The sequence below is a fragment of the Eubalaena glacialis genome, chromosome 6, assembly GCF_028564815.1.
Source record: "Eubalaena glacialis isolate mEubGla1 chromosome 6, mEubGla1.1.hap2.+ XY, whole genome shotgun sequence".
Taxonomy (NCBI): domain Eukaryota; kingdom Metazoa; phylum Chordata; class Mammalia; order Artiodactyla; family Balaenidae; genus Eubalaena; species Eubalaena glacialis.
Genome location: NC_083721.1, coordinates 71,940,435 through 71,963,633, shown reverse-complemented (window position 1 = coordinate 71,963,633; position 23,199 = coordinate 71,940,435). Strand labels below are relative to the sequence as shown.

General features: G+C 35.1%; 1 protein-coding gene across 4 annotated transcripts in view; it reads left to right on the top strand.

The window, feature by feature from the left end:
- ZNF148 (zinc finger protein 148) overlaps positions 1–23,199 on the top strand; it is a 125,261-nt gene that overhangs the window by 58,640 nt on the left and 43,422 nt on the right. For all 4 annotated transcript variants that reach the window (XM_061193188.1, XM_061193187.1, XM_061193185.1 and 1 more), the window contains one exon: positions 15,987–16,112. In XM_061193188.1, the coding sequence (XP_061049171.1) occupies positions 15,987–16,112 (126 nt within the window). The remainder of the gene's footprint in view (positions 1–15,986; positions 16,113–23,199) is intronic.

The window sequence follows — 23,199 nt, the reverse complement described above, 5'->3', positions numbered from 1 at the left end:
GTTTTTAGTTTTAAAATTGCCTTAAATCCTGTCATTAGTTTAAGGAGAATTGTATAGATATTTCCCCAAATACCTGTTGCTCCTGTCAGTAAAACTCCAATATGCTGTTGCTAGGAATTTGAGTATATGTCCTGTAATGAGTGACTTTTCCTCTCCTATTTAACAACAACAAAAATAATAATCATTTTATCCATGTCAGTGATTTTAAGATACTTAACTATTTTTGCCACATATTTTGTACTCTGTTTTAGTTGCAGAATTGTATTACATTTATTGGTAACAAATGATCTTTCACAGTCATCCTAGAAGGTGACAAGTCTGTGTGGCTCTATTTATTTGCTTAAATAGTCATTGGTAGGATATGTTTCTTCCTCTCTTTTTGGCTAACTCCCAACTTGTTATCCCTATGACATTGTATACTTTTTCAACAAAGTTATTTATTAGTTGTAGCCAGTTCTTATTACCATTGTATTTCTTTTAAAGTTCATTTGGGGGATTCAGAAGTAATTTTATGTTCCTTGCAGCTTGGGTCCTTGTCTTTTGAGGCGATTGCATTGGCTTTTATTGGGTCTGTATACTTAAAGAGGTACTCCCCCTGCCCGCATTCAAATGCTTTTTACTTCAGCATACTCTTCGGCTATCATTTTCAGAAACACATTTATTAATTGAGCTCATTTTAAAGAAAATAGATGGTAATTTATATCAGCTCTCTAGGGTTTTTTTTTTAAAACAAGATTTTACTTGCTTGTATGGCTCTTAGAAAGTGTCCTATTTGATAGGAATCAATATTTTAGCAGAAAACATGGAGTGAGTAATCTTGCTTTATAGTTTTTCCTGGTGAGAGTCATATTATTGCTTATTGTTACTGATTTCAACTCACCTGGCAAGTCGATGAATCAAGGTATCTCCACTAGTAGGTTGTTTTAGAGAGCTAACCCAGCATGGTTTATTTTTCAGTATCCTCCAGTGCTCGTAAAGTTGTTGGACTCAATTTATCTTTTTCTTTTCCCCTTAGGTGGACATAAATTGTTAATAGAATATTTCTTTTTAGATTCTTTAATAACATAGCCAGTCTCCTAACACTTTTCATATAGTTCTGTCTGATCTTTGATGTCTAATTGCTTGGTTTGGAATTGTGAGATAGTGGTACTGAATGAGAGTTACACTCTTTCTTATATCAAGTAGTGCCCCAATTGGAAATCATTATAGACAAGGCTGTGATAGCGTCAGTCTAGCTAGATCAGTCTCAGAGATGTCTACCTGGGGTTTTTTCATAATTGTATGATGAAGTTTATTATAAAAGGACTACATAGTCCTTGTAAAAATTAAAATAGTATAGAAGAGAACAAAGAAAAAAGTAAAAGTTCCTTGTTTCCTACTCTGATTCCAAAGAGATAACCACTAATACTGATATCCTGGAAATTTTAAATTTATAACAAACATACAGAATATATGTCTGTATTTATTTCTATATAATGTGTTTTGTAAATATATATCTAATGAAAATATACATTTTGTTTTATACAAATTAGATAATGTTATTTTTATATACTTTTGAAATTTGCATTATTCATTTAATAACATTTTGTAGAAATTTCCATGTTATTGCATATAAAGCTTGCTTATTTATTTTAATGAATGATTAAATGACATGCCTTATTTTATTTAACTGCTTCCCTATTGATGGATATTTATGTTATTACTAGATTTGTTTGAATGAAATAATGATGAAAGGATCATGCTTATATATATAGATATCTATATATACCAGCATGTTTCTTGTATCTATCTATATGTCTACATATTTGTAAAGCTCATTCTCTAGGTATATGTCTTTTTATTGAAATACAGCATTCATACAGAAAAGTGCACAAATTGTAAGTCACGAATTTCCTCAGAAATGAACATACATGTGTAACCGATACTCACATTAAGACATAGAACATTATCAGTATCCCAGAGGCCCTCCCCTTCTTGTATCCCGTTTAGTCACAACCCTCCTCTAATTCCTAAAGATAACCCCTACCCAAACACTTTTATCATGGTCAGTTAGCTTTACCTGACTTTGAATTCAGTATAAATAGAATCATGTACTATCTACTCTGATATCTGATTTCTTTGTTTTACATTTTTTATGAGATATGTCCATGTTATTGCATAGATAGTTGTTTATTCTCATTTCTGTATAATTGTCAGTTGTGTGAATGTATCAAAATTTATTCATTCTAGTATATCTAATGTAATAGCCGTCTTGTTTCAAGATGTTGGCTGTTCTGAAAAGTGCTCCTGTAAATAGTCTTTTTTTTTTTTTGGCCGTGCCAAGTGGCTTGCAGGATCTTAATTCCCCGACCAGGGATTGAACCCCAGGCCCTGGCGGTGAAAGCTCCGAGTCCTAACCACTGGACTGCCAGGGAATTCCCTGCTGTGAATATTCATGGATGTGTCTTTCGGTGCATGTGCACACTCATTTCTGTTGGTTTTATGCGTAGAATTGAGTTTGCTGGGTACGGATATGTTCAGCTATAGGAATTTCTGTCAGAAGTTTTTCTCAATGGTTTTGCCAATTTATACTAATTGCTCTGTATCCTTGGTATCTGTTAGGTTGCATTTCACTGATAACTAATGAAATTGAGTGCCTTTCATGTTTACTGACAATTTGGTTGGATATTATTTTTTTGTAAGGTACATGTTCATCTTTTGCCCATTTTTCTATTAGGTTTCTTTCTCTTACAGATTTGTAATAGTTCTTTATATATTTGTTGGATATATATATCAATTAACTTTTCCACTCTTCCACTCTTATTTGCCTTTTTACTTTTTTTTTTAAAAATTAATTTATTTATTTATTTTTGGCTGTGTTGGGTCTTCGTTTCTGTGGGAGGGCTTTCTCTAGTTGTGGCAAGTGGGGGGCCACTCTTCATTGCGGTGCGCGGGCCTCTCACTGTCGCGGCCTCTCTTGTTGCGGAGCACAGGCTCAGTAGTTGTGGCTCACGGGCCCAGTTGCTCCGCGGCATGTGGGATCTTCCCAGACCAGGGCTCGAACCCGCATCCCCTGCATTGGCAGGCAGATTCTCAACCACTGCGCCACCAGGGAAGCCCGCCTTTTTACTCTTTTGATGAACAGAGGTCAGTGTTAATGAAGTTCAATTTATGTCTTTTCCTTTTGGTGTTTTGTGTGTCCTATTTAAGAATTCTTTGCCTGCCCCAAGGTGATGAAGATATTTTCCTTTGTTAACTTCTAGAAACTTTGATTTTCCTTTTCCATTTAGATTAACAATCCGTTTGGAATTGATTTTTGCTGATGATGTGAGATAGGGATCAAGATTTACTTGATGGCTTTTTCTTTTTTTCTTTTTTTTTTTCCCAACTCACCCATAGAAATTTTTTCAGTTTCACTTTGCTGGCTTAATGTTTCAATTCTTAAAATAACTTAATACATTAAGGTAACAATGAATAGATTTTTCTTTGATTAATACTAGGGATTTGTACTAAGACTGGACTTAATGTCTTTTTAGGATTATAAAGTAACACATGTTTGTTGAGAAAATGTAAAAATTTAAAAACTATAAAGAAGATAATAAAAATTGCTGTAATCTCACTACTCTAGGATAATCACTAACATTTTGTTGTTAGTATTTTAGTGTTTCCTTTTTTTGTTTGTTTTTCTGCATATGTTGTGTTTATGTAAAATGTGCTGCATATGTATTTGTGTTTGTGTAAAATTGTAAAAATATATTTATCAACATATTTATCTATATTTATCATTTAACCTTAAACCATGAGCATCTCACTATGTCAATATTATTCAAAAGTAAGATTTCTAATTACTGTATGTCATATAGCTGTATTGTAATTTATCTCACTCTTTCTTTACTGGGTATTAGACTGTTCGCACTTTATTTATGATCATAAATAATATTGTGATGTTACATGTAGGCATTGTTGTCATGTGAGATTATTTCTTCAGTATAGATTTCTTAAGACTCTTGATTATATACTGGCCAATTTATAGTCCACAAATGTTGATCAGTTTATTCTCCCTCTAGTAGTGTATGAGAGTCCCAATTTAATGTCTTTTTAAATGATCTGGAGTAGGAAATGTGAAATATAATTTCCAGATTTGTACGTGATATTGAGAAAAAGGGAAAACAACTGGACTTGGTCTTGGGTTGGGAGTGGAGAAGAAAATTAAAAGATGTCTTCAGATGGGAGACTGGGATATAATATAGCGTATTGAAAGGCACAGGGAAGAAAAGAAAGGCAGGGAGTTTGGAAGGAGGTTCTGATGTGAAAAAAGGTTTTATTTTTAGCAGTATTGAGTTTTAGATAATAGGATGTCTAAGTGGAGATGCTCTGTATAAATTGGTAATCTTCTATGTATCTAAGCAATTACACATCTGCAATTGTGTAATAATAATTAATAACCGTAGATATTTATTTAGAACTTGAAGGTTTTGAGGGTGCTTTTTATGTAATCTCATTTGATTGTCTGATGTGTAGAAGCTGGATATTATTACTACCACTAATAAACAGATGAGGAAATGATTGTGATAATCAGTAACATCAAAAAATCAACTATATATTGCTATGTACTATAGTTGATACTTTACATGTATAATCTCTTTTAACTCTACAGAAATTCTGTGAGGAGTATTCCCTCCATTTATAGGTGAAGAAAGTTCCAAATGATTAAATTTTAGTTGTTTAGCCTCACATTGCTAGTATTACTCTTTGGGATTAGATTGTATTTCTTTTAACTCCCAACCTTTGCTTTTTTAAATTTTTCCATACTACTTATGGAAGCCAAGTTTACCCAATAATAATTGGAAGAGAAGGGATTGAAACTCAAGTCTTACGCTTCAATAAATATTGTTGACATTTTGTCCACTTTGGTTTTTTTAAAATTATTTCCTTTCTCTTGAACCACTAGAAGTTCTTTCCACATTCTGGCAGCAACCTAACTATAGTTTATATAAGGGAAAATGAAATATGTTTGTGTAAAAATCATTTTAAATAAGTTTGATTAATTTAGATTTTTAAGAAGCAGTTATATTGGGTTGGCCAAAAGGTTCGTTCAGTTTTTTCCGTAAGATGGCTCTAGTAGCACTAAGTTGTCTTTAACTTCATTCGAAACAATTTTGTTTGATTATATTGTGACAGCTGTCATATCAGTATGCATTTAAAAAAAAATATCAAAATTGGTGAATTTTTTTGTAGCCATTTTAATATTGAAGATGGAAGAAAAAAAGCAACATTTTCGGTGTATTATGCTTTATTATTTCAAGAAAGGTAAAAACCCAACTGAAATGCAAATGGAGAAGGTGCTGTGACTGATTGAACATGTCAAAAGTGGTTTGCGAAGTTTCCTGGAGATTTCTCCCTGGACGATGCTTCTCAGTCGGGTAGACCAGTTGAAGTTGATAGTGATCACATCAAGACATTAATTGAAAACAATCAGTGTTATACCACGAGAGAGATAGCCGACATACTCAATATATCCAAATTAAGCTTTGAAAATCATTTGCACCAGCTTGACTATGTTAATCGCTTTGATATTTGGGTTCCACATAAGTTAAGTGAAAAAAACCTTCTTGACTGTATTTCCGCATGCGACTCTCTACTTTTTTTTGGAAGCATTTTTTAAAAATTAACTAATTTATTTTTGGCTGTGTTGGGTCTTTGTTGCTGCGGGTGGGCTTTCTCTAGTTGTGGTGAGCGGGGGCTACTCTTTGTTGTGGTACGCGGGCTTCTCATTGCGGTGGCTTCTCGTTGCAGAACACGGGCTCTAGGCGTGCAGGCTTCAGTAGTAGTGGCACACGGGCTCAGTAGTTGTGGCTCTCGGGTTCTAGAGCACAGGCTCAGTAGTTGTCACGGGCCTAGTTGCTCCAAGGTGTGTGGAATCTTCCTGGACCAGGGATTGAACTCATGTCCCCTGCATTGGCAGGCGGATTCTTTTTTTTTTTTTTTTTTAACATCTTTATTGGAGTATAATTGCTTTACAGTGGTGTGTTAGTTTCTGCTTTATAACAAAGTGAATCAGCTATACATATGGCAGGCAGATTCTTAACCACTGCGCCACCAGGGAAGTCCCACGATTCTCTACTTAAACGTAATGAAAACGTTCCGTTTTAAAAACAAATTGTGATGGGCGATGAAAAGTGGGTACTGTACAATAATGTGGAACGGAAGAGATTGTGGGGCAAGCAAAATGAACCACCACCAACCACACCAAAGGCCGGTCTTCATCCAAAGAAGGTGAGGTTGTGTATATGATGGGATTGGAAAGGAGTCCTCTATTATGAGCTCCTTCCGGAAAACCAAGCGATTCATTCCAACAAGTACTGCTCCCAGTTAGACCAACTGAAAGCAGCACTCATCGAAAAGCGTCCAGAATTAGTCAACAGAAAACGCATTATCTTCCATCAGGTTAATGCAAGACTGCATGTTTCTTTGATGACCAGGCAAAAACTGTTACAGCTTGGCTGGGAAGTTCTGATTCATCCGCCATATTCACCAGACATTGCACCTTCAGATTTTCATTTATTTCGGTCTTTACAAAATTCTCTTAATGGGGGCTTCCCTGGTGGCGCAGTGGTTGAGAGTCTGCCTGCCAATGCAGGGGACACGGGTTTGAGCCCTGGTCTGGGAAGATCCCACATGCCGCGGAGCAACTAGGCCCGTGAGCCACAACTACTGAGCCTGCGCGTCTGGAGCCTGTGCTCCGCAACAAGAGAGGCCGCGATAGTGAGAGGCCCGCGCACCGCGATGAAGAGTGGCCCCCGCTTGCCACAACTAGAGAAAGCCCTCACACAGAAACGAAGACCCAACACAGACATAAATAAATAAATAAATAAATAAAAATTCTCTTAATGGAAAAAATTTCAATTTCTTGGAAGACTGTAAAAGGCACCTGGAACAGTTCTTTGCTCAAAAAGATAAAAAGTTTTGGGAACATGGAATTATGAAGTTGCCTGAAAAATGGCAGAAGGTAGTGGAACAAAACAGTGAATACGTTGTTCAATAAAGTCCTTGGTGAAAATGAAAAATGTGTCTTTTATTTTCACTTAAAAACTGAAGGAACTTTTCGGCCAACCCAATAGTAATGGAAGTAACACCAGATTAAGAGATACAAAATAGTGGTTTAAGTCCTAGGGTTGAAATCCAATAGCTTGGGTAAGACACTTACCTCTGTGAAGTTTTAATTTCTTTATTGGTAACATGAGGATAAAAAATAATTCACAGATTACAATAAGTAGGATCTCTGTTGCTGGATTTGGAAGACTTGGGTGTAAATTTTTGTTTCCCTTAGACAAATAACCTTTCTTAGCCTTAGTTTTCTTATTTGTAAAATAGGATGAAAATGCTAACCTCATACTCTTACTGTAGGATTAAATGCAATAGATTATACAGGATAGAGACCACGAGCACCCCGCTCCCTCTCTGCATGCCCAACCATTGTATCCTTATACCTAGGACAGTGCCTGGCACATAGTAAATGTCAGATAAATCTTAGTTACTATGCTGAGGAGGAATCACAAATTTGTAGAACACCATATAAATGCTGGGGTTTTTTTAAATTGAAGAGTAGTTGATTTACAATGTTGTGTTAGTTTCTGGTTTAAAGCAAAGTGCTTCAGTTATACATATATATGTATATATGTGTGTGTGTGTATAGATATGTACATATTCTCTTTCACATTCTTTTCTATATTCTTTTCCCTGTGCTATACAGTAGGATCTTGTTGTTTATTTTATATATAGTAGTTTGTATCTGCCAATCCAAAAGTCCTGATTTATCCCTCCTCCGCTCCCTTTCCCCTTTGGTAACCATAAGTTTGTTTTCTATGTCTCTGAGTCTGTTTTGTAAATAAGTTCATTTGTGTCATATTTTAGATTCCACATATAAGTGATATCATATGATATTTGTCTTTCTCTTTCTGACTTACTTCACTTAGTATGATATTCTCTAGGTCCATCCATGTTGCTGCAAATGGCATTATTTTATTCTTTTTTTATGGCTGAGTAGTATTCCATTGTGTATATGTACCACATCTTCTTCATCCATTCATCTGTCGATGGACATTTAGGTTGCTTCCATGTCTTGGCCATTGTACATAGTGCTGTTATGAACATTGGGGTGCATATATTTTTTCGAATTATAGTTTTCTTCGGATATATGCCCAGGAGTGGGATTGCAGGATCATGTGGCAACTCTATTTTTAGTTTAGAAAAATTATAGAATAGTTTTTTAAAACTTATTATGAAATAATTTTAGATTTATGACAAAGTTGCAGAAGTAGTACCGAGTTCACATAAACTCATCACCCAAGCTTCCTCTAATATCAAAGCTTATGAAACCATAGTACAGTTATCAAAACCAGGAACTTAATGTTGGTAAAATACTATTAAATAAACTACGACCTTAGTTGAATTTCATCTGTTTTTCCCCTAATATCCCTTTTCTGTTCCAGGATTCAGTTCAGGATTCCACGTTGTATTTAGTTGTATCTTCTTGAGTCTCCATCATTCCATGACAGTTGTTCAGTCTTTCCTTATCTTTTATGACCTTGATAGTTGATGAATATTGGTTAGTTATTTGTAGAATGTCTCTTAATTTGCATCTGCCTGATGTTTTCTTTCTTTTTTTTTCTCTTTTTAAAATATTTATTTATTTATTTGGCTGTGCTGGGTCTTAGTTGCAGCATGCGGGATCTTCAGTTGTGGCATGTGAACTCTTAGTTGTGGCATGCAGATCTAGTTCCCTGACCTGGAATCGAGCCCGGGCCCCCTGCATTGGGAGTGCGGAGTCTTAGGCACTGGACCACCAGGGAAGTCCCTGCCTGATGTTTTCTTATGATTAGATTGAAGCTTTCATTTTTCGACATATTCCACAGAAATGTTGTGCTCTTCTCAGTGTATCATATCAGGGAGTATAAAATGTGGAGATATGTCTTATTACAGGTGATATTACACTCTCAATACTTTGTTAACGTCATATCTGCCAGTTTTTCCCTTAAAGTCACTTTTTTCTTCTTTGTAATTGGCAAATATCTTGTAGGAAGTAGTTTGAATCTGCTTAAATATCCTATTTCTACTGAAGTTTTTTCCTACCTATTTAAGCATCCATTGGTGGATCCTGCCAGTTGTAGTTATTAATGTAGTGTTTGCCTAAATGTGAATTTGTATTTTCCTCATTGCTTCTATATTTATGTTAATTGTAGCTGTCCCTTCTCTCCATTTAAAAAAATTATTTCCATTTATATCAGAATGGATATTGCCTTATTCTTTGAGTTATAATCTGGTACTGTCATTTATTTTTTTTCTCAAGTTGTTTCAGCTTTGGCTATTAGGAGCTCTTTCAGACAGACCTTTGTGTCCTTTTGACATGTACTCTAGTTTCTGGCACCACAAGATGTTCCAAGGTCATCGTATAGTTTTCCTTGCCCAGCTTTGAAATCAGTTGCTTCTCCAAGGAGCTCCATTTCCTTTTGTTTGGATAATGGTATTTAGAAACTAAGTTTTGGATGCTAGGTGTGTTGGATTTCATTGCTTCTTAGTGATCTCAGCCGACAGAGCTAGGCAGTATGTGTGTGTCTACTAACTCACACATGCACACACGTCTATACTAATTTCTTTATGTTGGTTGGGCCCAGACACTTGTATTGAAAGAAATTGAATGGAGAAAAGGGAGGGAATGCAAAATATAGTTAAGATGTATCTAGCTCAGTGGTTCTCAAAATTTCTGGTCTTGGGGACCCCTTTATTCTTAAAAATATTGAGGACTCTTAACAGCTCTTGCTTCTGTTGGTTATATATATCAATATTTACCATTTTAGAAATTAAAACTGAGAAATTTAAAATTTTATTTATTAATTTATCAGTAACAAATCCCATTACATGTTAACATATAGCATATTTTTAATGAAATATAACCCTGTTTATAAATAAAAAATTTTGTGAGAATTTGTTTTACAATTTTACAGATCTGTTTACTGTCTGGCTTATCTCATATTTGCTAATACATTTAGTCTCTGGTGACATCACATGTTAGCTAGCTTCTAGGAAATGCCGCTATATACTCATAAGAGGAGAGTGAAAAAAAAATAGGTATTATAATGAAAGTATTTTTGACCTCATGGAGCACCCCACTGGAAAGGGTGTCAGGGATCTTCAGAAGTCCCTGGACCAAACTTTGAGAGCCACTGATAGAGGTGTACTAAAACTCTTACAAAATAAAGGTACATATATAGTAGAAGGATGGATGCAGAAGAACTTGTGTGAGAAACAGCAAAGAACTTAAACCATGATGCTATAGAAGTTAAAAGAATAGAATTTCTGGGTAGGATGGGGGTGGTCAGCACTGTTTCAGGTAAGATAACTTGATTTGATCACTTCTTCCACTTCATCTTATAGTTATCTAAATTGTAAGATGCTGATATAGCAACCAAAATGCAAATTTATAATGAGAAATATTATAGAGAAGTACACTAGAATGTTTGTTGTGAACTGTGGGTCCCTGAACCTTTTCAAAAGCAAAAGATAGTTATGGACTTTGTCAAACCCTGACAAACGTAGCTCCTTTCAGAAGTTTGCATGCAGTCGGGTCAGGCAGAAAGGGAGGGTTATGGTTCATGATTCACATAAAGGCCTCTCCATCAATGTGCTGCTTTTCTTCCCGGCCCTATTGTGTGGCTTGGTGAGCTTGGAATTAGAAATCTTCCTGTTGACTGGTTATATCTAACTGTTCTTTCCAAAACCATCCTGGAAATAAACACACACATGCATACACACAGAGGTATATTCTTGGTGTTAAATTTGTCTTTTTCTGGACTCCATGAATATTTCTAAATATTGCTACATTATTTAGGCAGTGTATTTGCAGTACAGTTAATTGTTTTATATCTTTCTTTTTACATTTAAACACTTGTAGTACTTGTGGTCACTTTGATTCAATTTGTTTCCTAGGCAGTATTTTGGAACAATTTCCTTCTAGCCATAGTTACACATTCTTCTTATATGACTACATACTGTTTTTACTCTCAGAATAACCATTTCTCTAAGTTTGGTGGCAGTTATTTTGCCTATATGCTTACTACAGATTATTCTTTTGAAAAGTTTGGCCATAAGAGGAAGGAAGTTGCTGGAAATATTTTGCCCCACAAGAATTTATAGGGTAAATTTAAGCGTGCTTTTAGGCAGAGAAGTAGTTGGTGAAGTAAGGGAGATTATTTTAGAGAGGCAGTGAAGCTGCAGAGCTTTAGAGATGGGTGGTAGTGGAATCAGTAGCACAGAGTATAGAGGAAAGCACAAGATGCTTTCTTTTTTCTTAAACAGGGGTGGGAAGATGAATGAGAATACCTAAAAGAGAAATTGAAAATTGAAAGGAACATATGGCTCCAGAAATGGGGAGATGGTAAGAACAGATACTTCTGCCAAGTGACCTAGGTCTTTTCTGTAAAGTAGATCGTGTAGAATCTTGAAAGCTGAGCTGGGGAGAGTATAATTGATATTATGGGCAACAAGGAGCTATTGTAGATTACCTCATTGGGGAAATGGCAAGAAAACAGTTTTATATTAATTTATTTGTGAAGGAATACATTGGTAGATGATAATGCCCTAAAGGATCAAGGTTGATAAGGTTAATTGGAATGAAATGCATATGGACGTAGGATATTGAGAATGAAGCGAAAGAAGAGTCCAAAATGATTGTAAGGGGTCACCTTGTTTGCGAGTTAGGGGTAGACCAAAGTTTGCAAATGACATGAAATGTTCATCACATACTATGTCTGGCAACATTATTTAAGTATGTTTAAATTTGTTACATTGCTTAATAACATTATTGAGTGTGGAAGAAAGTTGTTGGGAAGAGTAGCATGTTTGGAAGAAAAAAATTAAAGGGGGATAGATATAGTTGCAGTTATTTCAGATCTCATGAATTTCTCCATTTGGTTCCTGCCCTTATTCCCTGTATCATTCATTTAGATTGAGCCGAATATGTGCCATTTTATTAGTTTATTAGTGTTACTAGTTTTTTTTTTTTTTAAGGCATCAAAACTTCCCATCTGCGTTTTAAGACCTTTGGAAAGGAGACCTTGTCATAGAATGTGTTCTCAGTATCTAGTATTTTGCTCTGTACATATTAGAATCTCAGTAAATTTAAAGCTTCCATTGTATTACTTTAGACTGACTGAATTTAGCATGTAGCAGGTACTTAATAGCTGTTGAATGAATATGTGAGTGAAAGCTGTTATGAGAAATACAAAAGAAGACTATCTTATTTTCAGATACCAAGATAAGATACAGGTACATGAAATAGTAAAGTATAAAAGACATGAAATAAGTCCTGAAAAAGAAGGAGTCATTCTGGATGCTGGGCATGATTTACTAGTGATTAGAATCAAGGGAAAGATTTTTTCAATATAGAGAGGCCTCTTTATGTTTAAAGTTGGGAGAATAAAGAGAGAGTGATAAAAAATGAGGAATACCTCAGTATAATTAAGAGATATATATTAGAACTAGCAAGAATGAACCAGCTTGGGCAGTGGCAAGGGATGAGGAAGCATGGGCTCTGCCTCTTGATAGGATGTTGGGGAAGAAGTTAGATGAATATACAAGGTAGATAGGACATGGGAGTCATGCCTGATGGCTTCCCCAGTCTCAAAGTGGAGATCCAGAGGGAGCTTTGATCAGCAGGGGTCTTACAGCTTCAGGTGGAGAAGCGTCTGGGTTTAGTCAAATCTTATGAGAGAAGTATGAGTAGGGTGATTGACAGTATTGATGCTATTTCTGGTTTGGTAGTGAGAAAAGCATTGAAATTCAGGCTCTCAAATGTAGGCAGGAGGTTGTACATGGGACTAGGTGAAATGGTAAAGATTAAGCTATGGGGAAGAAGCCAGAGGTTTTTCTTGGTTTTGTTTTTTAATCTGACATACTTCCTAACCTATTGATTTTCTTGATGTTCCAATGAATGTGTTTCAAAAATCCAGCAAACCTGTCTTTTCAACTATCACACATCTGCAGATGCCTGCTTTGATTAATTATACTTTGGTTTATTTTAGGTGAAAAGTAACACTGAGTACTTGATTTTCTTTTAAAGATAGTTCTCAAGGAAATAGTAGGGAACTTATAGATGAATTGTTGTCTCTTTTATCATGCTTAAGCAGTTTACATGTTTTTATAGATTATTGTAGTCTTTCTTGGGCCAAAGAAGATTCATTTTCCCAGACTTTTTGCACCTCATTCTTTCTAGTTGCCTTGTCATTTTCATACCCATCTCTTTATGTTTATGGATTTACCAACATCCTTTCTAAGCACCTTAGGCTGGACCATATACTTTAGTGTGTGGTTGTGTTATATGTAGAGATTACTTTATTCCATTTATGAGTGATAAGCCTGTTGGACTATTCTAAAAATGTAACTTGCTATGTGCCTATTGGTATTCACAATGCTTTGATTCATTGATACTTCTGGGATTTGGTCTGTGCTTTCATAATGTTAAAAGTGTACCTTATATTTGCCAATGCTAGTACCAATATGATCACTTTCCATATATGTGAAAATAGGTAAAAGGTTCAGATATATAAATTAATATTTTTCACTGTTTGCACATAAAGGTTCTTCCTTTGTTTGTGAATAGCTGCTTATTGAAGAACTTATTTGTGAATCTGTCTTACACTCTGCTCGACACTTTTGCTGAAAAAAAGTTCGTCTCTTTTTTTTTAAATTAATTAGTTAATTTATGGCTGCATTGGGTCTTCGTTGCTGTGCACAGGCTCTCTCTAGTTGTGGCGAGCAAGGGCTACTTTTTGTTGTGGTGCACGGGCTTTTCATTGTGGTGGCTTCTCTTGCTGCGGAGCACGGGCTTTAGGCGCACGGGCTTCAGTAGTTGTGACACGTGGGCTCAGTAGCTGTGGCTCGCTGGCTCTGAGCGCAGGCTCAGTAGTTGTGGCGCACAGGCTTAGTTGCTCCGTGGCATGTGGGATCTTCCCGGACCAGGGCTCAAACCCGTGTCCCCTGCGTTGGCAGGCGGGTTCTTAACCACTGTGCCACCAAGGAAGTCCCCGTCTCTTTCTTACTGCTGCATGCTATATTTTCATGGTTTCTCTGTAATTTATAAGTTGACAAATGTTGGAACTACTTTTTGCTGCAACATAAGACAGAGCAGTTCAGCAGCTGCTTAGTCTGTTGTCATTTCTCCTTGTCTCATACCCAGCTTCAATAGTTGTATTTCAGTAAACATCGCTTCAAAGATGGTAACGTGTGTATTCCAAAGCCTTGTTGGAGGTGACCTTACCATTCTATTTTATGTTTCAAATAATTACACCAAAAGAAGCCATAAGAATGGTCATTAGTACGATTCTCTAACCTGATAGAAAGAATTATTAGCTAAATAATCATTTACAGTCATATTTTTATGCCTAGGTTCTCCTTGATTTGCAATTCTCACGCCCCCCACATTTCAGGAATTTTTGAAAACTTCCAGTTCTTTATTTGGTTAGTTTGAAATTCCTGGCTTATGTTGTATTTCCCTCATGAACCCCTCTGCACAGCTCTGTCTTCCAGCTTTACACTATGAGTATGTAAGATGTTTATAACCTTTTGCACCCCCTTTTTAAGTGTATTTTTTGAAAACTTAGCCATTAGCACATTGTGTTTCCTGGACTATTATCAAGATTTTTTTGAAAGCTTATAAACAACAGAAATTTATTTCTCACTGTTCTGGAGGCTGGAAGTCTGTGATCAGGGTGCAAGTATGTTCGGGTGAGGGTCCCCTTCCAGGGTGCAGACTTCTCGTTGTGTCCTCACATGGTCGAAGAGTCAGGGACTTTTAATGTATTTCAGAGCTTGTTGAGTTGTAAGTTTCTTAGTTTTAAGATACTTGTGTTTTCATTTCAAGGATAGGTTGAAAATGTAGCACAGCAGGATGACTGTGCACCATCAATTCTGATGAGAATTGATGCTACCATTAGTGATCATAGAACCTCCATATATTTTTTTTTTTTTTTTTTTTTTCTCCATATATTTTTTAAATTAAAAATTTTTTTTTATTTTTGGTTCTGTCAGGTCTTAGTTGCTGCTCGTGGGCTCCTTAGTTGCGACATGTGTGCTCCTTAGTTGTGGCATGCGAACTCTTAGTTGCGACATGCATGTGGGATCTAGTTCCCTGACCAGGGATTGAACCCACATCCCCTGCATTGGGAGACGGATTCTTAACCACTGTGCCACCAGGGAAGTCCCCATATTATTTTTTAGGACACGCAACTCTTCACATCTGTGAGAACTGAGATCTAAAGATGAGATAACATTGTTGACATCTTAACATTTCTTGTTATCATGTAGCTAGAATTGTGTCTTGTACATAGCAGGGGCCTAAAACCATATGCAGTTCTATAAACACACATTTGGTGATGGTTTGTTAGAGGCCAGGAAAATACTGGCTAAGATATTGCCAAAAACATTGAACTTAAAGATAATTAGATTTCATTGTTAGTTTATCATTCCTTTTTTGATGAGATTACCTTTTAGAATTTTGTGTTGTTTTTGTGATGTTTTGTAAATTGAGAGAAACCCATCATGGAAGTCTGGATACCCCTTTTATCCCCCAGTATTTTATTGATTTTGGAATTTAACCTTTTTTTGTGCCTTTAACTTTAACATCAGTTTCCTTAAATGTGGGAGTGGAATTGTGTCCTCACTTCTCCTTTATTCTGCTAGGTCTTATTATCTTTTCCCAGGACATTTTAATCTTTTTCTTTCCAGATAAATTTTTGTAAAATCCTAGTTTATTCCCTCAATTTATATACTGTTGATTCTTATATATCAATTACATATTAATGAATTCTTCAACACACTCTTTACTTGCACACACAAATAATCATTTTGGGAGCACCTGTAGGTAGGTTTAGCAGAGGATTAAGCATGCAATGGCTTTTTGTCACAATAGACTTTTTGTTTATTTCTAAAATTGGCTTTTTTTTTTTTAACAGATAAGTGTAAAGCAGGAAATTACTTTTACTGATGTATCTGAGCAACTGATGAGAGACAAAAAACAAATCAGAGAGCCAGTAGACTTACAGAAAAAGAAGAAACGGAAACAACGTTCTCCTGCAAAAGTAAGAGAATATTTTAAGGTGGTGGTTCCTAACATATTACTCCCATACAATTGCTTAATCTTATTGGCCGGAATCTGGCTGGACCATAGGCAACATAAAAGTCTCATGTGACTTAGTAAAGTTGGAATGTTGCATCAGCTTCACCAGGAGAAAGGAAGAGATGCTTGCCTGAATGGAGGTGGGGGGCCACTGCTTTAAATTTTTCCACTTCCCTTTCACCGTGTTTTTTTTTGTTTTTGTTTTTTTTTTGAAAACAAACTTTTCTTACCCCATGTCTCTCTTTTCTTTAACAACTAACAGATGGTATGCAGTGCCCTTGCTTCTCATTCATATTAGTTTTACTTATTTTAATATATGGTTTCAGGAAAATTCAGTATTGATTACTCATTAGGAAAAGGTTGTGTGGTAACTGTGCTAGAATAGAATGTAAGCTCCACGAGGGCAGGGACTAACTTTATTCACAGCTATATCCCAAGAGCCTGGAATAGTAGGCCTAAGGGACTCTCAATAAATACTGTGGGTGAATGAATGGATTAATAAACAAGTGACCCATAAATACTATTAGGAATTGCCTGCCTTTTTTCCTTTTTAGTACAGTAGTAGTTGACTATATGTAGCATTTTGGTATTCTGGGGAAGTCTCTGAACTCTGTATAGTATTATTTATTTCTTTATAGTTATTTTTCATCTTTTGTTTTCTTCCCTCCTATAGTCAAGAAGGCTTTTTAAAAAAGATTGTATAACATGACCTTTTTATTTTGAGGGCTACTTGTTTTTGTATTTGTGATTTAAATCATAATCATCATCATTATTTGTATATTTTGTATACTTTGGGTGTGCTGAACCCAGTTTGTACTGGCTTGCCAGAGCTGATTGCTGAGTTTTCAGGAGTTTTGCAAGCTGGTGCTAAAACCATTGGTAGCTTGAAATTAGGCATGGTGAGAATATTTACACCATGGAAGTTAGCAACGCAGCCCACTGACTCCTTAAACTGTTGTTAAACATTTACCAACATACCACTGCTTTTGGGATATATAAGCGTGGCTACTGTTTGAAAAATATAGAGACTAAAATAACCCATAGTTACATTTCCTAGAGATGAATACCTTAATTTTCTGCCATATTCCCTTTCTGTTTTCAAATTTGTGTAGATTGTCTGAATTTCCTGATTTGTAACTTAAAGAGTATGTAACCTATTTTTAAAGTTATTAAAGATTTTTATAAAGATTTTATTACGTGCATAATGAATGTATTATTTTTTAATATATCACATTATATTCAGTGATTGCTCTGTTGTTGGAAAGTTGTTTTCTCTTTGCCTTCATTTTAAATCATGCTGCTCTTGAAATATTTGTGTATGGATCTTCGTGTACTACTAAATGAAAGGGCGTGAACTTTTAAAAAGGTTTCTTTAAAAATAAATGAGTACATAAACAAGCAAGCAAGCAAAATAAGTAAAGTTTCTTGATAATGTTACTCCTTCCAGAAATGTTGTATCAGTTACACTGCTACCTGCAGTAGACCTAAGGTGTGTCTGTCCATACTCTCACCAGCCTTGAGTATGAAACTTTGTTTTTTTTGTAGCTTAAGATGGGTGTCTCATTATAGTTTAAATTTTAATTTCTTTGGTTATTGGTCATACTAAAACTTGTGTTTTTTCCCCATAATTATTGACATTTTATATTTCATGTTTTGTGCAATCCCTTTATCCCCCTTCCTTTCTTCCCTTTCTTTTCTTAGGGTTAATGTTTTTCTCAGTGATATATGATACTTTTAAAATTTTACATTAATGAATACATCAAGTTCTTTGAGGAAAAAATTAATTTCTAAAATTGAGATAGTGATTATGTTACTTTGGGTTCATTGCTGATCTATGGGGAATCTATTTCAAGTCTTTAAAAATAACATAATATATGTATCAAGTCTTTAAAAATAACATAATATATGTAAGTTGTACATTTTCCTTGATGTTTTATTGCCATGTTTTTCTGAACTATTCTTGAGTATAATTCTGAAATTCTGACTAAAACTCAGATTATTATCTTCTAGTAAGGTGTTATTTGGAATCTTTATATGTTCTAGGTAGTACAGATCAGATTTTTACAGAGTTTAAGCCATTTTTGCTTGTCTAATTTGAGATAAATTCATTTATAATGTATTATCAAAATATTTCTAAGGACATTATTTAAATATTTATATATATATCTATGTAGTTGCTAGATGAAAGATTTGGCCTATTCTGAGTATACTGTATATAAGAAAATGTTTAGGGCAGTCTTTTTAGAGCGTTCTTAGGAGGCTGAAATGACTGGAAATAATATATGGCAGACATGGATGTGAGAATAACAAAAACAATTATTTTTAGATTGTCCTGACCTGTTACATGTAATAGGACAGAGAATGGTTGTGGTCTGTTTTTAACACTGGTCTTGCAATGTCCAGATGAGTGGTTTTGTGTCTGGAGTCTCAGAACTTTGAACATGTGTTTAAACATTCACGCTTTTGATTTTTCATTAAAGTAACTCTCCCCTTTCTGTGTGAAGAGAAAGAAAACCTTATCTCATGTTTATAAATCAATGTGTTGCTTGTTTTAAATTCCTTAAAAACAGCTTTAAGTTTCTCAAATAATTGTAATGTGTTATGCTTAGAGGACTCCACTCTCTGCCAACACTTTTCCCAAATCTTGGATTTTGCCATTACTAATATTTGAGTATATGTTACCATTGTGTCATGTTAGATTGGGGATCCGTACAGGAAGTATCACTGAAGTTATCTTATGGACTTTTAGTAAAAATATTAGAGCTTACACATCCATGTAGACCTGGCTCCCTTCCAACTAAGCTTTGTGGTGAGAAATACTGTAATATTATGTCATTTTTAGCTGCCATGAATTTTAAGCAGTAGTTGCTTCCTGAGCCTTTATCATATGGCAAAGCTTAGTCATCTTAAGGTAGATTTGATACTTGAAAATTGCCAAAATACGTTTGGCAGCATGTCTGAAGAAGAGGGTAATCAAGCTAGGGAATGTTATCTTGATCAAGTTATTTGATACTGTCATGGAATAAGTTGTTTTATGAAAGCAAATTTTCTATATAATAAAAACTTGTCCCTTTTAAATGTTTAAATTTAATTTTATTTTAACCACTTTGTTGGAAATCCTTAATATGTTGTTTTCTTTTAAAACATAGTGCATTTGAACATAATTCAGCTTTTAATGCTCTGGGGTTGATGTTGTAAACATTAAAAAAAAAAATCATACGTATCATAGTGAAGCCCTCTGGGAAGACTGAGATGTTAGGGCTTTTTTCCCCTCATCCTGAAAACTCCTGACTGCTAGACTTTAAGAGTTTTTTGACTGCTTATAATTGCTTCACTGTCTCATTCCTTAATGATATACTATTCATTTTTACATTGCTATACCTATGTGGCCACTTAACATCACCTTCCATTGCCCCTTTGACTCTTTTTTTGTTTTGTTGTGGATTAGGACTACAGAGAACTAAAGTTATTAGAAATGTATGAAAAGTTTTAGTAGACTTAATTCAGTCTCAGTGCGTTCGTGTTGGTGGTTCTCATGGCTCTGCATTAGATCACCCAGAGGGCTTTTCCAGTTATAAATACGCAGGCCCCATCCCCGGAGATTCTAATTCAGGGGATTTCCATTTATACTAAAAGAGTCCAGGGTGATTGTGATTTACGTGTTTGTTTTTTTTTTTAAAGATCACCTAGTCTTTTTTTGTTGAATTTATTGTCCTGACTTTAATGTCATGTCCCTGCAGTACTTGGCGAGGTCAATTTTCACCCTATTTTTATTGTTCTTTGCAAAACCTCACATAAAATAGTCTACCCTTCCACCATATTTAACACTATTGTAAGAAATGAAATTGCTTTCCTACTACTCTGGTTCATTCTCTTTTAACATTCTTTACATACTAAAAAGGTTGCTCTCAGCTTTTCTTGTTTTCCAAACTTGATAATAATAACAACTATTTTTATAGTGCTCTTATACACACTAGTATGTGCCAGGCACTGTTCTAAACACTTGATATCATTAACTCATTTAATCCTCACAACAACTCTGAGTACTGTTTTTTGTTTTTTTTGAATTTTATTTTATTTATTTTTTTATACAGCAGGTCCTTATTAGTCATCAGTTTTATACACATCAGTGTATACATGTCAATCCCAATCGCCCAATTCAGCACACCACCCCCCCACCCACCCCCCTGCCGCTTTCCCCCTTTGGTGTCCATACGTTTGTTCTCTACTTCTGTGTCTCTATTTCTGCCCTGCAAACTGGTTCATCTGTACCATTTTTCTAGGTTCCACATATATGCGTTAATATACGATATTTGTTTTTCTCTTTCTGACTTACTTCACTCTGTATGACAGTCTCGATCCATCCACATCTCTACAGATGACCCAATTTCGTTCCTTTTTATGGCTGAGTAACATTCCATTGTATATATGTACCACATCTTCTTTATCCATTCCTCTGTCGATGGACATTTAGGTTGCTTCCATGACCTGGCTATTATAAATAGTGCTGCAGTGAACATTGAGGTGCATGTGTCTTTTTGAATTATGGTTTTCTCAGGGTATATGCCCAGTAGTGGGATTGCTGGGTCATATGGTAGTTCTATTTTTAGTTCTTTAAGGAACCTCCATACTGTTCTCCATAGTGGCTGTATCAACTTACATTCCCACCAACAGTGCAAGAGGGTTCCCTTTTCTCCACATCCTCTCCAGCATTTGTTGTTTGTAGATTTTCTGATGATGCCCATTCTAACTGGTGTGAGGTGATACCTCATTGTAGTTTTGATTTGCATTTCTCTAATAATTAGTGATGTTGAGCAGCTTTTCATGTGCTTCTTGGCCATCTGTATGTCTTCTTTGGAGAAATGTCTGTTTAGGTCTTCTGCCCATTTTTGGATTGGGTTGTTTTTTTAATATTGAGCTGCATGAACTGTTTATATATTTTGGAGATTAATCCTTTGTCCATTGATTCATTTGCAAATATTTTCTCCCATTCAGAGGGTTGTCTTTCCGTCTTGTTTGTAGTTTCCTTTGCTTTGCAAAAGCTTTTAAGTTTCATTAGGTCCCATTTGTTTATTTTTGTTTTTATTTCCATTACTCTAGGAGGTGGATCAAAAAAGATCTTGCTGTGATTTATGTCAAAGAGTGTTCTTCCTATGTTTTCCTCTAAGTTTTATAGTGCCTGGTCTTACATTTAGGTTTCTAATCCATTTTGAGTTTATTTTTGTGTATGGTGTTAGGGAGTGTTCTAATTTCATTCTTTTACATGTAGCTGTCCAGTTTTCCCAGCACCACTTTTTTTTTTTTTTGGCTGCATTGGGGCTTGAGAATCTCAAGTCTTAATAGTAAAAGTTTCTGGATAAATGAGGTATTACCACCCAACTTTGCTATTATGTGAATTAGGTGATAATGTTTTCCACCACAGAAACGTTTCATGAGGATTGTTGAGTTAACATTGATGAACTCTAAGAATCCTTTTCAGTAAAATATAACAATATTATCTTAATCCAGTATTATATATACTTTATAGGTCTTTTCAAACTCTTCAGTAATAGAATGAGATAGAGCAGAGTGCTTTTTGATTACCTTATTCTGAAATGTATCTCCTTTTTCATTCTCTCAGCAAATAAGTTGAGTGCCTGTTATGTGCCAGGATCTCTTATCAGGTACTGAAGAAAGGAACTGGGTTTTTTGTTATAACACTGTAGGTGGTCTGAGTAGAAATTGATTTTTCAGAGTTATGCTGAACTCAGGAAGGAAGAGCCTATTCCACAAATCAAATAGATTATGAATTATATAGAGAATCCATTCCCAGCAATTTATTATACACCACCGGTTCCCAGAAAAGATTAGTGATTTTAGAATCAAAAAGATTCTAAATTGAGTGATTTAAAATGAGGAAAATTTAATTGAAAGAAGGAGAGAAATAGATATACTAGCTATTTGTCAATCTTTCTCCTACATGTTAGTTTGATTGTGGAAGGAGTAGCTTTACGGTAAATAACTGATTGTAAGACTGGGGATGGAAATACGGAGTAGTACTTAAGAGAAAAACGAAGAAGAAAATTAGTTTTAAAAAAAAGTATTAGTATTTTATTTATCTAATTTCTCCAGGGAATTATGTATTCTGGGTAAATAATTTTTCCACAGAACCAAACCCTAATTTTAAAAAATATTTGGATGTAAATCTTTCTTTTAAAAAATTCACATACTTCTTTGCCTGATATTTAGGAAATATGAGAGAAATAACCTTTTCTAAGGCTCAGGGTCATTCTCCTGAACATCAGTTATTGATATCATGTTATATATACCATGCTTATAGTATAGTGAATTTCATGTTCTAGCACTGGCAAAAGCTTGCCATTTAGAAATGAAATTTGTTAATAAGTAAAATCAAATGCTGAGAGACAGTAAAAATCATGGAGAATGAAAGAAAGTGACAGTGTGAGGGTGGGATATTAACGATAAGTAGGATGGATGGTCAAGATGTTTAGGTGGTTATTGCTATGGGCTACTTTGTGATTTTGTTGTATGTGTTTGGGCTTGCACTGTTCTTCCATTTCTGGTTGGATTTGGAGAGTAAAGGGAATTTTAGATCTCACTCCCCACCCTCAGTTGCAGTAAAGCAGCTCATAATAGGAGAGAATTTTAAACTGTCTCCTCCAAATTGTTTTTGGGGTTTTGGTGGTTTAGAAATTGATTTAGATTGATTTAAGAATGTATGATAAAACTTATAATCATTAGTTTAAAACATACTTTAACAATTTCAGTAGTACATAGTATACATAGAATGGGGAAAATCACATCTGCCTTTTAAGAAAATAAAACTTTCTCACTGAGGGGTGTCAGGTTTCAGTTATTTGGTGGCAGTGACCCTTGAGGAGTCAAAAATCTCTGAATTGAATAGGCAGAGGTTAGTGCTTCGTTGGATGAAAATTGGTATATTATTTAACATAGGCATTGCTATGTATATAGATAGCTAGCTGGGAACAGATTTGTCTCAGAACAAAAAATGTATCTGCTAATGGACTGTGAGGTTAAGAAAGCAGATT